Below are 16956 nucleotides of genomic sequence, written 5' to 3' on the forward strand. Positions count from 1 at the left end.
AGTAAGAGAACGTAAAGGGAAGTACAGTATTATTATTATTATTATTATTATTATTATTATTATTATTATTATTATTATTATTATTATTGTGAGTAATAAAAATCCACAATTATATAGTAAATATATTACTATGTAAAATAAACCAAAGACTTTCGGTGTTCCTCATCAGTGTTAACGTTTACTATATTTGTGGATTTTTATTACTCAGATTGTTTTTCACGAAATTGTGAATCTATTATTATTATTATTATTATTATTATTATTATTATTATTATTTCGGAAGAAAGCCCTCTTTCAACAAACGTCATTAAAAAGAATGGCTGCCTCGACGCCGTTGAATTTATATGGCAATTCATCATTATCAGCTGTTATATAATTTACTTGTTGCTACAAAGAAACATATTTGAGAGATTGAGAAACTACAGTATACACTCAGCGGCATCCAGACGGCTGTCATTATTATTATTATTATTATTATTATTATTATTATTATTATTATTATTAAAACCAGCTATAAACCAAACCTAAAGATCATGCGAATCTCTCATGTTTTTACTGATAGTTTTTATTTATTAAAATATGCAAACATTCTTTCATAAGCCTAAAACCATTATTTTGAAATGTGCTAATTTCTATAATTACGCAGTAATTCCAAAAGGTCATTAATTCGCAAGGAATAAAGTAACAAATGTAACAGAAAAAAAGATACAACGAAGAGGAAAATAAATAAAAATTGAATAAGATATCAGAGTCAAAGGATAAAAAATTCAATAAGATATCAAAGTGAAAGGAGAAACTAAGAGATAAGCAGCAAATATTTCAGAAATAGATAGATGAGTGAATGGATAGATTAAAAGAAAACTTTCCCTGCCGGCGTTATCATCCGGTAATTTTGAACTATTTTTAAGTTTAGTTCGAGAGAGATATTGGTATTGCTCTGCCAGAATTCTAGGCTTTATTGAAGGGCTTCATTATAAAACCACATCAGTCACAGGGCAAAAGGACCACTGTTAGAATAGCGGTACAAAAACGGCCCTTGCATTTAAAGTCCTGTGCGCACTGCGGTGTTTGGTTAAATTTGTTAACATTACAAACGATTTAGATCATCATATATATATATATATATATATATATATATATATATATATATATATATATATATATATATATATATATATATATATATATATATATATATATATATATATATATATATATATATATATATATATATATATATAATATATATATATATAAAACATATATATATATATTTATATATACATTATATATATATATATATATATATATATATATATATATATATATATATATATATATATATATGTATGCATGTATGCTTCTCTGTTTCAGCCATTAATCCTGGTCATCCTCAGGCCTGCATCAGATTCACAATGGAACTAAATTCTAATATATAATTGAGTACAGCCAAAAATTACTTAAAAACCAGAATTGAAAATGAATCTTGAGAAATTTAACACAAAATTTACACACACACACGCACACGCACATTATATATATATATATATATATATATATATATATATATATATATATATATATATATATATATATATATATATATATATATATATATATATATAATATATATATATATATATATATATATATATATATATATGTCTGTATGTATATACTGTATATATATATGTATATACAATATGTATGTATAGACTTCATTATACATTTATAAGCATTTTGTTCTGGCATGCATCTGTGCGCATGTGTCTGTGTATGAGTAAGTGCACTTATCGGCAGCTAGTCAGTAAAAGTCATGACCTTGAAACACCAGTCTGTTCGTATGCAACCGCAGATAGCAGTCAGCTAGTGACATCCCATTGTTGGAAGTCGAAAGCCTCGTCTGAGAGAAGTTTCTCGTTGATGTCACTGAAATGAGAACTCTTCACAAAATAGGTGATGGAACTATAAGTTCTACGAATTTTATCCAGACATACTAAAACTTGTGAAATATATTCGATGAACTGATGACTGTTATCAACATCATGAATATTTGGGACGTTTAGAACCTATAGTAACTGTTTGATGACAAACTGCTTGACATAGTTACACAATGTTCTCAAGTGTGGACTGTTGATGTATTTAGCAAGGACAAAAAAAGTTATGTACTCTGTCCAGTACACAGGAAACCCACATACATTGGCAGATGCCAGATTATCATAAGAAAATGTGAGCGCAGTGTCACCAACCACAGTATATTTTAACTGGTAAATGGATCACATCTGGCAAAGATTATTTAAACAGTTAAAATATAAGATAACTTACTGAAAGTAAACTGATGAATTAATTGCAAATATTTCTGTTGTCAAGGAAGACCACCACGTTGCCTATGGCACCTCCTTCAGAGAACAACTGCAGGCTTTAGAGAAGTCTTTAAGAAACGATCCACTTACTTTGGCATTATAAAATCTGTCTTTAGGATCTTTTGCCACCTCGTGCTGACTCTGTCCAAAAGAATGAAAAATATTTGGTTTGCATCTCTCTCCAAGCAAATACGGTCGGCCAGTAAGGCAAGATTTGACTAACTTGTAACAACTTTGGCAGTCTTTGCTTCTATGTAAGGGTTCTCTTCAGTATACAAAAGCTGCTCTGTCCTTTGTCAAAAACAGGTGGTATAGTAAAGTACTGTTTGCAGAGCCATTCCAGCGATGATACCATACAGTAACAAGACAGTGAAGAATTGAAAGCAAAAAAAAACTAAAAATATTATATTTGCCACTTCAAGTAACATCTATCAAAGAAAAAGTCACTTATGATATTACCTTAGGGGTCATTCTCTTTTTTTTCTGTCTGCTCAGAGTCAGCTGGCCCTTGTCATGCTGCATCACCATAAATAAAAAATATAGCACTTCCTGTTATCCAGCACCCTCTGTTACTTTTTTGGCTACGTCATAAATTCCCATTTGTGTGTAACAAGTTTCCATTTCCATCTGTTACACAGAGGCATTTGCCCTCTGAACATAATACCTACAAAGAGTAGAAAACACAAACATACATATTTCCTTCCAAGAGACATAACTAAGATACACCTCATCCTTTTGGAGAGAGTCCTGCAGTAAAAGGCGTGACACTTTTGCAGCGTTTCTCCAGAAATACATTGATTCGTATGAACGCGTATTCGTAGGCTTTATTTTCCATTAAATAGTTTAGTGCAGACGTAGGCTTAAAAGACGAATAGAAATCGTCGATCGCGAGCCACTGAATATACCACTAATATACATATATATATATATATATATATATATATATATATATATATATATATATACTGTATATATATATATATATATATATATAGGTGTGTGTGTGTGTTGTGTGTGTTCATGATACTCATGGGATTGCATCCCTCAGACTAAGCCTTCTTTTTTAATTTACTTTTAAATTTCAGGAATTATTCCAACGCTAAGACAAAGGGTCCGCATTTAAACAGCAATTTCTTCTGACCTCTGTTGCTAATTATCCCCCTTTTGCTCACCACCGAACATCTCAATATTCCAGTCAAAAGTTTCTTATCAGTCTCTAAACTCTTACATTTAAAAATGCATTACAGTTCCCCTATAACCATCTTTAATAACTACTGACTTCAGTCTCATAAATATATATTCTTTTCTTAGTATATTCAAGTTAGGTTTTCGTCAGTATAGTTCTGTATTTACCTTCACCTCCTCTTACTTCTTCCTAATGAACACCATATTTTTCGGAAGCTTGAATTTCAAGTCAGTGGCCCCTGTGAGCTTGTTTCATACGAATAGAGTTCATCTTCTGAATAATAATAATAATAATAATAATAATAATAATAATAAGAGTCTAGGGCTGTATGTATTATAACATGCACACGTTCAACACATAGATTGCACAGCATGGGCAGAAATAAGAAGAGTAACATAAAATGGAACATATTGTGTAAATAAACAATAAAGAGATAATTAATAACCTACAGAAAGAAATAAACCTGATAGTTGAAGATCCAATTTGTGAACCAACCAGAACAGGAGAAGACAAGGAGGAAAATTCCAAAGCTTTGCAGCAGAGGCGAAGAAGTACACATAAGCTGGGCATTTGAGGAATTACTGACTTTTATGGAGCAAATGGGGTATAGGCTAAGTGCTGATTTATATTTTGAAGCCAGCAGTTGAAGAGAGGCAAGAAAGGAGTTTTGTCATGATAAGAAACAAATAAAAAACTTTTAAAAAATACTTCATACAGAGACAGATATTGTCAGACTAAAGATTTAATGACAGGGATTAAAGAAAAATAAACTAGTGTTGAAGCTTTTGCAATTACGATTTATTCGCACATATATATCTAGATTCAGCCAGACTTGTGCAAGCACGGGCTCTTGCTCTTCAGAAGCCCGTAAAAACTCACATAAAAGATATATTTAATGACTGTGATTTTAGAAATCAGATTCTTATTTCTCCATTACCTAAATGTAAAGCAAAACTTTTAGTGTTTAACAAGAATTATCTTAATTGTAAAGATAACTTTAGCCTGAATTTTTCAATGAAAAAATACCTAAAAAAAAAAAAAAAAAAAAAAAGTAAACTGATAACCTATAAAATTTCATAAAAAATAGTAAAAACTCATTCAGCAACTTAATACGATCGCTCCATTCAAGAATGCTACAACCTTAGGGCTCTCCTTAAAAACTTTGTTTTGACACACAAGCACGAAAAACAAGAAAAAAAATATTCCCCGACTTGATATCTCAAACTTTAACGAAGCCACTAAACTTAGAAGCTCCTTCATATGCCCGAGTCCTACTTCTGGAAATGGCCCCCATTACCCTGTTTTTGACTGGTCGCCAAAACTTGGAGGTGAAGTCAAATTACGCGTTTTCTTTTCGTATTTGGTAGGAGGCTTTTTCCATCCCTCCCCCTCCCCCCCCCCCCACTTCCTCCTTCGCGCTCTCAGAAGGTAGAGAAGGAACACGAAAGCACAAATATCCCATCAGTAGAGGAAACATCGAAACATTCATTCATTTCTAACTAGAATAGAAATTTGATGTTGGAAACGATTTTTCTATGTTCAAAAGGTTCACCTTAATAGATTCTTTGGGGGTCTTACTTTATGATAAGCAACAAAGTCCACATGTTATATAGATATGCACTTGAATATTTTCTAGTCGCCTTTACAGTCAACAGTAATTCCACATGCAGTAGTTCCTAACCTAAACTGACTACTTTACTCTACCCCTGATATTGAATTTAAGGGATTTATCTAAAGATGTATCACATTTGAAATGGCAACATAGCAGAAGGAATACTCATAATAATGTTGCTGATACGTACATAAGTTGAGGTCCCGGAAGTTCAGATGCCACTCGTATTTGTTATTTTTCTTCCAGATTTCGTTTGCAATAATAATAATAATAATGTATTCATATATTGGAACATGAAAAATGTGAGGAGGAGAAGAAGAAGAAGGAAAGAGAAATACTGAGACTGAATCATTACAACCTTCGATCAGCTTTATTCAACTTAAACCAAGTCTGGGAGCTCTCTCAAGTTAGCAAAATAGCCTTGTCATGCTTCCCAGTGAAAGTGGCCTTCATAATTACATATCTAACGTCAGAAAAATTCTACTTCTCCAGCCAATTAAGTATAATAACACTAGTGATTATATTTGATAATGAAAATCATCAGTCCTCTGTAACATATCTCCGGCGTTTAAGGCCTGACTTGGAAATTGGCTTAAGTCTTGTTTCACTCGGAGCTTTAATTGAGGAATAACCTTAGCACTAATCCACAGACTTTGGAGCTAATTTAACAGATTAGTCTCCAATTGATTCAGTGTTGGGTAATACTCCGCATCCCTTTGTAGTTTCCTTGTAATTTATTTCTTTTTATTGTTGGTGAATTCTCTCTCTCTCTCTCTCTCTCTCTCTCTCTCTCTCAAATAAGGACCTCCGTCTTGCTCCCCAAAAGTCCAAAAATTATTCTCTCTCTCTCTCTCTCTCTCTCTCTCTCTCTCTCTCTCTCTCTCTCTCTCTCTCCAAAAATCTCTCTCTCTCTCCCACACACAAACGTACACAAGCTATCCTCTCCCGATCACTGTATATTTGCTTTCAGCTTATGTACTCCATATATTCTAGTACTTTACTTCATATTATAAGGCAACCAGAGAGGATTTTTCTGTTGTATGTGCAAATGTAGCCTAAGTGCATTTACCTGTATGTATTTGATAGAAGTATATGCACTTAAATTCACATTAAGCCACTAATAATCTAACTCAACCAGGAGAGGCCGGAGTAGTTGATAATGGTAGTCAATAATAGTAGCCATTTACTCCGATGGAAAATGCCAGAAGAAAGTGTCGGAAAAATGATCTCTGGCAAAAGATAAAATGTCATCTGGCCCTCTAGAGAATCCTAGGTATATACAGTATAGTATACAAACAAGGTAATCGTGGCATTAAAACAATGCAGTTTCTCCTCAGTTCCTTGTCTCTTTCCTTTGGTTACAAAAGGTCATTGGGTTGCCCCTCCCATTGGCCTCTCTAGTAAAAAAAGTTTTGATACCTGTAAACAGCTGACGATATTCTAAAGAAATACTGTTTACACATTCACGTGGAGAGACAGTCCTGAGCATTAGATGAAATGCAGTTAACAAAGCACTCTAGTTATACCGACAATTTTCAAGTTTTCTCCTCCAGTTGCGTTTTTGACAATAGATTTGTTCAATAAATACATATATATACTATATATATTTTTAATATACATGTATATGTACATACATTATACATATATATATATATATATATATATATATATATATATATATATATATATATATATATATATATATACTGTATATATATATATATATATATATATACTATATATATATATATATATATATATATATATATATATATATATATATATATATATATATATATATATATATATATATATATATATATATATATATATATATATATAAGTGTATATAAATACCTCTTTATTTCTGGATTTTCTTTTGTTTTCTTCGGTTTCTTCTGATTCAACCTGCCAGGCATAATTTGAAGAGAGTGTCATGTGAAAATTCATTCCTTTATTCACTTAGAACGGCGGTTACACGTGTGGTGCTTTGGTGTTGAGGGAGAGAGATAACCAGAGCACGTAAAACGAAGAAGGTATTAAGTTCGATGTTGTCACTGACGACGCAGGTGCAACACAAATGCAGTGATTATTATTCACGTTCCAAGGGGCATAAGACGATGGCTCAGGATACAAGAATCTTCTGCAGCCATCCAAACCAATTCTGACTTTATATTTTTGTTCATAATTCATTATGATGGTACAGGAAATTTTTTTTTTTAACATTTGCTGGATTTTGGCAAGCAAATTCTTTAATGAAGGAAGCGTGTGCATATATTTTTCTTCTTACGCTGATTACGTATAAGTTGTGGTCTTGTTATACAGTTATCTTATGCGCATGAACATACTTTTGAATAGTATTAACAATGTACGGGCAGTATATTGATTTCGACTTACGAATGTGAGAATGCATATAGATATTTTACATATTAAATGTTGACGTTCTTCACCGCCTTCTGCAGGAGAATCCTGGAGGTTCATTCGGCCGATGAATTTTATACTGTGATGGGCGCCCTCACCAGAGACATGCTGACATTAGGAGTCATTGATGCCAACAAGCTTGTGCAGGTAAAATCAGTATATTCTTTGTTGAAATTCATTCATTTGTAAATCGACAAAATCATCAGTTCAGAGTTTCTCAACATTTTTACGCCCCGCCCCGAGTCAGTGCATCTTGGGAAGCAGGTATAGTAACGATTGTATTATGAATGGGAACCATAGCCTCGAAACTCCTACTTCAGTTGTAAGTCAGCTGAAATCGTCATTTGGATGAAAATCTTTTCTTCAAAAGACCAAAAAAAAGGCATGACAACGAGGAATCCATGTCCACCCCGAAATGAGAAGTTAATGGGAAAAAGCTATTTGACGCTGGTAAGTAAATTTCCTTTCGCCTTATTCCGTGCTGTGATATATGTCTGGCTCTAAGGATTATCTGCTATTGAACAGAACACGTAGGTTTTCTATTCCCAGTGAAAATAACAGTCTCAAAGTAGTAATTCAGTTATACCATCCCGATCTCTTATCATTTGCTTCCTGTACCCCTCTGTTTTTCTCATTTTATCATGGGGGCCCTTGAAAATTTCTCATGGCCCCCAGGGGGAGCCATATCGCCCTACTTTGAGAACCCTTGGATGAGAGTACAGAGATATTGGGTATTTATCGACCGAAGAATTTTTAAGAACCTTTCTCTGTAACTCACAACGAAATGACTCAAAACAAACCCCCAGGTGTAAGAATTTCTTGACGTAATCCTGTTGGGTCTGATTATTTGGAACAGTTAATCTTTAGAAATCAGTTATGGATTTTTCCAGATGTTGGGAATCTTTTTTTTTTTTTTTTTTTTATTCAGGTACCATAATGAATGCCCATTGCCAGGGAATATTATTCGCTATTGATGTCCCATGCCAACTTCTAGCTGTTAAGTTAGGTTAGCCTTATGTCATCATGGACTATTTCTCTTTACTAATACAAAAATCATTTTCTATAACGTTTCTACAGAAAATTTGTATCAAGTGAGATACAGCGCCACCTGTGAGTCGAGAACTCAAAAGTCAGCCATTCTGGGAAGCCTTTCGAACTCTTCACTTCAAGCACTCCCTCTGGCGTCCTCTGTGTTTCGGGAAATCATTTTAAGTAGTTGGCTGTCAGATATTCAATCTGTTTATTGTCTGTAGGCTGGATAAAGACATTGATCGAATGCGAAGAGATGAACAAACTGGTTATAGAAGAGGCAGGGGTTGCACAAATCAAGCATATGTATCAAGACATATAGTGCAGCAGTGAATGGAATTTAAAAATCATTTGATGGCTTTCGTTAATTACGAGAAGGCCTTTGACAGCTTCCATAGACCAATATTAAAAGAGATCGTGTATCACGACGGCATTCCTGTTAAATATATAAAGCTACATTAAATTTTCCATGAATGAAGTAGAAGCAAAGTTGATGTTGATGAGGTCTTGTCAAGTGAATATGAAGTAAGCAGTGGTGTGCTACAAGGGAACGCCATTGCACCATTGCTGTTTACTCTTCTCATAGATGTATAATGAACAAAGTGGTCGGAGATGGAAGATAAGGTTTAGATTGATGCAACAATAGAAAACTGAAAGATTTTAAATATTGAGATGATGCTGTGTCTGTCAGCAAAACGCAAAAACAGTGACAAAGCTTGCAAATTAGAATGCGTTATATATTTAGGAAGGTGAGACTCAGAGTAAGTACAAGAAAAAGAGAAGCATTGAAGACATAGTATATGCATGGGGAAGGAGTAACATGAGATATGATAAGGATTAATGAGGTTGAATATTTCAAGTATGTAGGAACAGTGCAGGATCTCCTGAGTAGAAATTTTGTGAAAAAAGGCAAATGAAACAATTTGCAGGCCGAATAGGATTTATCAAACGAATACAATGAAGCTGCGTACGGAAGTAGGTTATACATGAGTGTAGTACTGTTTGTATTGCTATACAGACACGAGCCATGGTATGACAATAAAACTATGTATAAAAGATTTTGTCGATTTGAGAATAAAGCTTTATGAATAATATGAGAAATGACACCGCAAGGGAAATTACGAAGTTCCGTATGTAGATGAGATAAGAATGAGAACAGTTCGCAATTATGTCAGTTGGGCTCCTGTTGTCACCAGAAGCGTCAGAAGACCCAGACATACTTGGATGACAGCTATGACAGAGAGAGAGAGAGAAATAAACTTCGGTAATGCCTGAAACGATATACCCCTAAGCTAAGCTCTCATCCCATCACAAAACAACCCACGGCGTCTTAGGTTCGGTAACGATAAGAATGCAGGCAAAATTGTTGATAATAATGCATTATTATTATTATTATTATTATTATTATTATTACTATTATTATTATTATTATTATTATTATTAAATTTCGCAAACCTGAACAGTAAAGAAAAGAAGAAAGTATATGAAGTGCTGCAATCCAATAATTTTCTTCCTGAACATCAGATGTTCAACTAAGCCAGAAGCATTTCTCTCTCAGTCTTAAGAGTTTTCCGTCGCCTTTGAATACAAGATTATTATTTTTTGTATGATGCTGCTAGAAAGACAGAATATAGAGTTAGTTAAGCTCGCAAAACGTGAGTACCCTCATCATGCTGAAGACCTACAATCTTATACTTCAGCACCAAGGTTTTCCTTTTCCCATTCCAAAGCAAAACTGTGGAGGATTCTAGGAAATGATTCTATTAACTTTCAGGAAGGCAATGCCCTTATGCCAAAACAGTTATTAAGGTTATTTGACTCGCCTGTATGTGTTCAGTTGATATGAAGTGTACATATACACTTTCATTTGTACTCTTTTCTCTCTCTCTGTTTCTAGAATTTTATATTCTGTGAAAGTTTGCTGTTCAGATAAATGGTCTCAAGACTGATTCAGTGTCAATAATAATAATATGTATCTCTTTATTATTTTGCCTCCATTGCCTTTCTGTTCTGTTGAAAGGAAACTTAACGTGCCTGGGACAGTTCGTCGAATTAATGGATCTGCTTTTCTCTGTCTCAACACCATTGTTCCCTACATTACGTTAATAACACTCTTTTCAGATGACCTTCATTCCAGGCCATCTTGCGACCATTTTCGGAATGCTCTCTTGGTTTTCTTTTTGATGGGTCTTGCCAATGGAAGGACGCGTGTTCGATCACAAGTCATAACTCATGAACTGAACACCATAATTTTATCAGACATGCGTGCGTGCTCATATACATACATGCGTTACGTTAACTTTCATTTATATCACTTGAATAAGTGGTTTGAAATTATATATATATATATATATATATATATATATATATATATATATATATATATATATATATATATATATATATACATATACATATACATACAGTATATACTGTATGTATGTACGTATATGTATATATACATATACATATTAACTTTCATTTATATCACTTGAATAAGTGGTTTGAATATTATATATATATATATATATATATATATATATATATATATATATATATATATATATATATATATATATGTGTGTGTGTGTGTATGTGTATATATATGTATATACTGTATATATATATAAATATATATGTATATATATGTTATATATATATACATATACACAGTGTGCATATATATACATAACTGTAATTTCGTTTTTCATTTCATATGTATGAAAGTTATTGTACCTGACATTTAAATGCCAGAGTAGGTCCAAGCTCACAAGTGGTTTGAACTCGTCTCCAAGATGCTTGGAGTTACAAGCGCACAGCAGTACAGACCACGCCACGGCAGAAGGTATTCTTCTTCCAATTAGAAATCAGGACGTTCTTTTGCAGGATATTCTCTTGCATGCCAGTATTTCCTTAGAGAAGAGTTCAACAGACCACTGGCTTATATTGCTTCCTCAGAATCTCCCCAGAGGATTGTTCAAAACCACTGGCGTGTGTCCTGACTATTATCTACCTGAGGAATAGTTTCACAATGCAAGAATTTATTTTACCTTTACTGATATCTCCCTAGAGCATAGTTCCCAAATACCCAAGGCTAGACGATCCGGCCTTTACTCTGTAATAATGGAGGACAGTCAAAGAAACTCTCAACAAAATCATAACATTTAGAGTAGAGGATTTAGTAAAACCTACTGTTACTGTTGTTTGAGGGAATGTACAGCAGTGTTCTTATCGGTGTTGAACCTCGGTTTTCATGCAGTAGTTCATTTACAATAGCAGCCTTATATTATAAGTTACAGGCTATAGGTATAACATTTGTGAAATTATTCGTTATGGTAACCTCTCGCTTATATGCCGCTTTGAAAGTATTGCATATGATTTTTTGGTCACATAATATCTTTATCTTATATATAGAAGCAGATATGACAAGCGACTATAGGTTGATGTACCTTAAACTAAAATCAGTATTTTAAATTCATGTTTATATCGCGTCTGATTCGATGGCAATAAACAAAAGCATCTGACAGTACAACTGGCAGATTTTCTCTCGTGAAATTTTAGTCACAACTAATTAATTGGAACGCTCAAGAGCTGTTGAGGTTCTCATTTCTCTGTACATTTTCTTGTGAAGTGTTTTTATTTTAATTAATATAATGAAGCTCTCTCTCTCTCTCTCTCTCTCTCTCTCTCTCTCTCTCTCTCTCTCTCTCTCTCTCTCTCTCTCTCTCTCTCTCTCTAATCTGTTTAATCTGTCGCCCTCTCTGTGGAACAGACAAAGTTGGCACCATGACTGTGATGCAGCCCTCGTCTCACGGTTGTTTGAACCGCAGATCACTCCCGGCATACCGCCCACAAGTCCACCCAGCGTCTGCTGATGTCTGGAAAAAGGGGCGTGGCGCTAGCAACCTCATCCCTACAAACTTGCTGAGAATCCGGAAGGCTGTGCCTTTTTCCTACTGCCCTTTTTGAAGGGAAAAATGGCTTATAATAAAAAAAAGCTCATATATGTTATATATGTGTATAATATAGACAGGTAGACAGATATTCGCAATACTGCAAGTTATTCAGGTTGGCTTGTTCTTAGAAGAGTAAACACCAAGAAAAGCCTGATTCCTTAGATCCGTAAGCCTCTTGATCTTCCATTGGTCAGGGTGCGGGGCTTGCATTCTCATCCCGTAAGTTCTCACTCATCTCCTTTGAAATCGTAAGTGTCTGAAAGAGTGCAGAATTCTCACCCATCTCCTTCCCATCTGTATCTGTCTGCAAGAGTGCAGAATTCTCACTCCTCTCCTTTCAAACCGTAACTGTCTGAAAGAGTGCAGAATTCTCACTAATGTACTTTCTGACCTCAGCTATCGGAAAGAGAGCAGAAATCTCACTCGTCTTTCAGAACGTAACTATCTGAAAGAGTGTAGAATTCTCACTCACCTCCTTCTTTCAGACTGCAACAGAAAGAGAATCTTCTCCCTCGTGAGAGAAAATCCAAATCCTTTCAAAATTCACATCCGTCTTCTTCTTCTTCTTCCAGACTGTGGTGGGAATGGCGCCCTTTCCTTTCCCGGGACTGGCGGAATTGCGGGACAAATACACATACAACATCACTCCGTGGACCCAGTCGGTGTCGTCCGTTGCCAAGAGAGGTCTTCGTCTCTTTTACTCCGACGATGACGATGACGACGATGAATCTGATGATAATGAGGATGACGACCAGAAGATAGCCGTGGCGACGGCTTTTGGCCTGTCTGGTATCTTTAGGAAAAGTAAGGCGCTCTCTCTCTCTCTCTCTCTCTCTCTCTCTCTCTCTCTCTCTCTCTCTCTCTCTCTCTCTCTCTCTCTCTCAGTGTTGTCAGTATTCAAGAGAATCGTGAGAATTAACGCGTTTTTCCTTAATATATATTTATTTTCTCACTCATATTAATCTCGTTGTTATCCTTACTGACCATATATTGATAAATTTCTGGTTCTTTTATGCATTTATCTGACTGCATGTTTTGTTTTACTTATTCATCAATCTCTTCAAGGAATGTTCATTTGAATACTTCAGTATCAATTCCCCCGCAGGTATCGAAAGCAGCAGAGGACCTTCTCCCGTCAGCGGAGGAGCAGCTGTATCCCCTAGTGCCTTCCCTCCTCTGGGCATCCCCTCCTCACGCCACAGCCACGACTCCCCGAGGGAGCTCTCCCGCCCAAACCTCGATATATCCGCCCTCAAGAAGCAGTACGCCCGCCTAAGAGAAAGGCAGAAGCAAGCTCACATTATTCTCACCTGTAAGTATTTTAGGCGGTCCCCCTCGCCCACTCTCAACTGTTGTTCTCTCGGGCCATTTCCGCTCACACCAGACCCCGCCGCGTTGCCCCAAGATGATGAAATAAGAAATCTTTAACATTGCCTGGGGCTAACAACCCCCATCCCAAATATCAGATCTTTTGAGTACTGTGTGGGTTGCAATGTGTCGCAATGTGGTCTAAGAAGCCAACAGAGGTGGTCAGTGATGAGTGAAGTACTCATCTAGGTTCATAAACTCTTCAAATTCGTTATTCAAGTGAACTAGGTTATTTTCATTCCAGTGAAAGAACGGTGTAGTATTCAGATTTGTTGCAGACATTAGCTAGGGAACAGTAGTAACTGCAGTGAGATCTATTTTTGTGAAGGTACTGAATTCCATCTTTCTTTGTTTGGTGGTTGTCAGGAATGATTAACAGCTTATCAACTCAACTTGTTTGCATAAATTCTTTTGGGGGGAAATTTTTATGACATCTGGATCCAGGTATGGTGAAGGACAATACAAAATCCTCTGAAGATATTTAGGAGTTCTACCGACTGCTGTCCAATATGCGTTTCATTTTCGTGTGTTTCACCCTGCTTATTTTTATTTAAACTTCGCTAGTAGAGAATACATAGATCAGTCTGCTATCATTCGAATGTGAAGCACAAGGTCAGTGAGCAGATAGCACGGTAACTTATGCTTGGAAATTTATGAGAAAGGAAGCCCACATCCCTTCAGTAAAATGGAAATTATATGTGTTTGCATCTTATAAAAACTCAGGTTAAAGTAATGTTAACTATCAACTGAATTTTTTCGACTATTGGACTAAGGTTACAGCCTTGAGAAGGAAGCTGGATATATGTTTGCAGCTTTCTTCCCCAAATGATTGATTAATGACTCACTAACAATGAGCTTATTAAAAAAGCGCCGACGATCGAAGTCTTGGGACGGAGGGTCCATGAGTTTGGCGCACAATGTGTGCAGTAATTCTCGATGAAGCCCTATTAGGAGAAGCAGATTTATTCATTTATATCAAGACGGTGTCCTAATAGAGTGTATTTTTTCTCGTTTATTTTTTTCAGCATCTCAGCTTCGAGTGGGCGGTGGTGTAGTGGGAAGTGGGCATAAGTCCACCCCTCTTACTATGAACCACCTGCTGAGGGGAAAGAAAGCTCTCACTTCCAAGACACGTCGGGTTGTTCCTCAAGGGGTGATCCCAGTCATCAAGCCAAAAAAGAAGGTGAGCGCTCTCTCTCTCTCTCTCTCTCTCTCTCTCTCTCTCTCTCTCTCTCTCTCTCTCTCTCTCTCTCTCTCAGCGTTTTTCTTCTTCACTGCTTTCAATTGAAAAAGTCTGTATGAAAGACAATGAAACATTTTCCTGTATAACATCACTATGATCTGTCCTCAAGGAATCATCTTACCCATTAAGGCTAAAAAAAATATTAAGAATCCCTTCGAGATTCTGTAGCTTGGTTTTTTTTTTCCAAAAGAGTATTTTAGAGAAAATAAAAACGCATACTTCCAAGTTCCCTCAAATGGTGATGTCAGGGTGAACTTTCTCTTCTGGAGGACAGTATCTTGGTGGAGAGAAAACAGGCATCGTGCTGTGACTTTTCAGAAGAGCATTGTAGAAAAGTAACAAAAATAAGCTTAAGAAATCAGAGTCATTTTAATGTTAAAATTACAGTCTCATTCACTCAGAGATTAACACAAGTTATGCATAATTTCAAAAAATAAACTTTAGAAATCAGTAATTTTAATGTTAAAATAGTGGTCTTTTTCAGTCAGTGGTTAACACACGTTGTGCATAATTTCAAAAAATAAACTTTAGAAATCAGTCATTTTAATGTTAAAATAATGGCCTTATTCAGTCAGTGGTTAATACACGTTGTGCATAATCGCAAAAAATAAGCTTCAGAAATCACGATTTCAGGTATCTCACTCCAAGGTGTGTTCAGCACTTCACTTGTGTGAACATAGTTGATAGTAAATTGTGAGCAGCTTCCAAGCTCATAATCGTCATTTCCGCTGTTTTTTTCAGGCGGAGAGGAAACTTAGCGAACCCCTTTGGACAAGAAAAAGTCAACAGCCAGCCCAGACAAAACAGCCCTTGGTTCCTGCCACTCCTTCGGCCTCTGCTGGAGGGGGACCTCGGGTACCAAACCAGAATCTGAAACAGCCTCCAGGCAGCAGCTCCGACGTCCCTCCCAAAGTCGAGACCTTGCACTGGAAAGACACCCCGAGAAGAGACCGAAGGGCGTCTCTTCCTTCCGGCGTGAAACTTCTGGAAGGGCCCACGTTCTCCTCGGGAGCTCTTGGAGTTCCAGACGAAATGGGTAAGAGATCTGGATCATTCTCCCTTGTATGAATTAATAATAAGGAAGATTCTATTTTATCTTGTGAATTTTCAGCTAAAGTCGGTGAAAAACGTGAACAGCGTAAATCTCATCCCACTTGCTAGACAGGAAATTCTTTCTCAGTTTTAGATTTACAGATGAGACGTAGAAGGCATTTCATACATTCTGCCCTCTTTTACATTCAATATAGCTCTCATCTTGCTTCACCGGAAGCTTTGACATTTGAAAGCACCAAGTATTGCTGCAGTGACGGATTTCAAATCAAAGTGCAGTGCTTCGTGACGTCGTGGAACATATAAAGTAGTGCTAGCTGTTAGCTGTTACTGTATTAACAGTCTCCCTCATGGTACTGAATTCCATTTTCTCATTAATTAAAGCATCACAGTGCATGAAAAATTGAATTGGAATGAGAGATAAAAGGCTTTTGTCGTTTACGGGAAAATTAATGGTGGAAATTGGGCTTGTCATGGATTACTGAAAATATTTAGGCTAAATGCGTGACATAATGATAATCTTCTGATGAATAACATACTAATGTCATTCCCTTTTCTACGATTTAAAGTTATATTGATTCTGAATCGCTTCAGAGTTCGTGCGCTGTTAGAGATACATTTCCAAATACAAAATTCGGAAAATGTGGAAAGAGGTAGCATGACGGATGTAACACATACTGGGTTCTGTAGAGAATTTAGTAGCCAAAACGTTCGGGGAGTATTTGATA

At 35.7% G+C, this 16956-nt stretch overlaps 1 protein-coding gene across 2 annotated transcripts in view; it reads left to right on the forward strand.

The window, feature by feature from the left end:
* The window catches only part of LOC136832230 (uncharacterized), a 304198-nt gene that overhangs the window by 280089 nt on the left and 7153 nt on the right, over positions 1 to 16956 (forward strand). For both annotated transcript variants that reach the window (XM_067093078.1, XM_067093077.1), the window contains exons 8-12: positions 7624 to 7729; positions 13140 to 13371; positions 13673 to 13879; positions 14961 to 15118; positions 15920 to 16214. In XM_067093078.1, coding sequence (XP_066949179.1) covers positions 7624 to 7729; positions 13140 to 13371; positions 13673 to 13879; positions 14961 to 15118; positions 15920 to 16214 — 998 coding nt within the window. The remainder of the gene's footprint in view (positions 1 to 7623; positions 7730 to 13139; positions 13372 to 13672; positions 13880 to 14960; positions 15119 to 15919; positions 16215 to 16956) is intronic.

This window comes from Macrobrachium rosenbergii, chromosome 49 (assembly GCF_040412425.1).
Source record: "Macrobrachium rosenbergii isolate ZJJX-2024 chromosome 49, ASM4041242v1, whole genome shotgun sequence".
NCBI lineage: Eukaryota > Metazoa > Arthropoda > Malacostraca > Decapoda > Palaemonidae > Macrobrachium > Macrobrachium rosenbergii.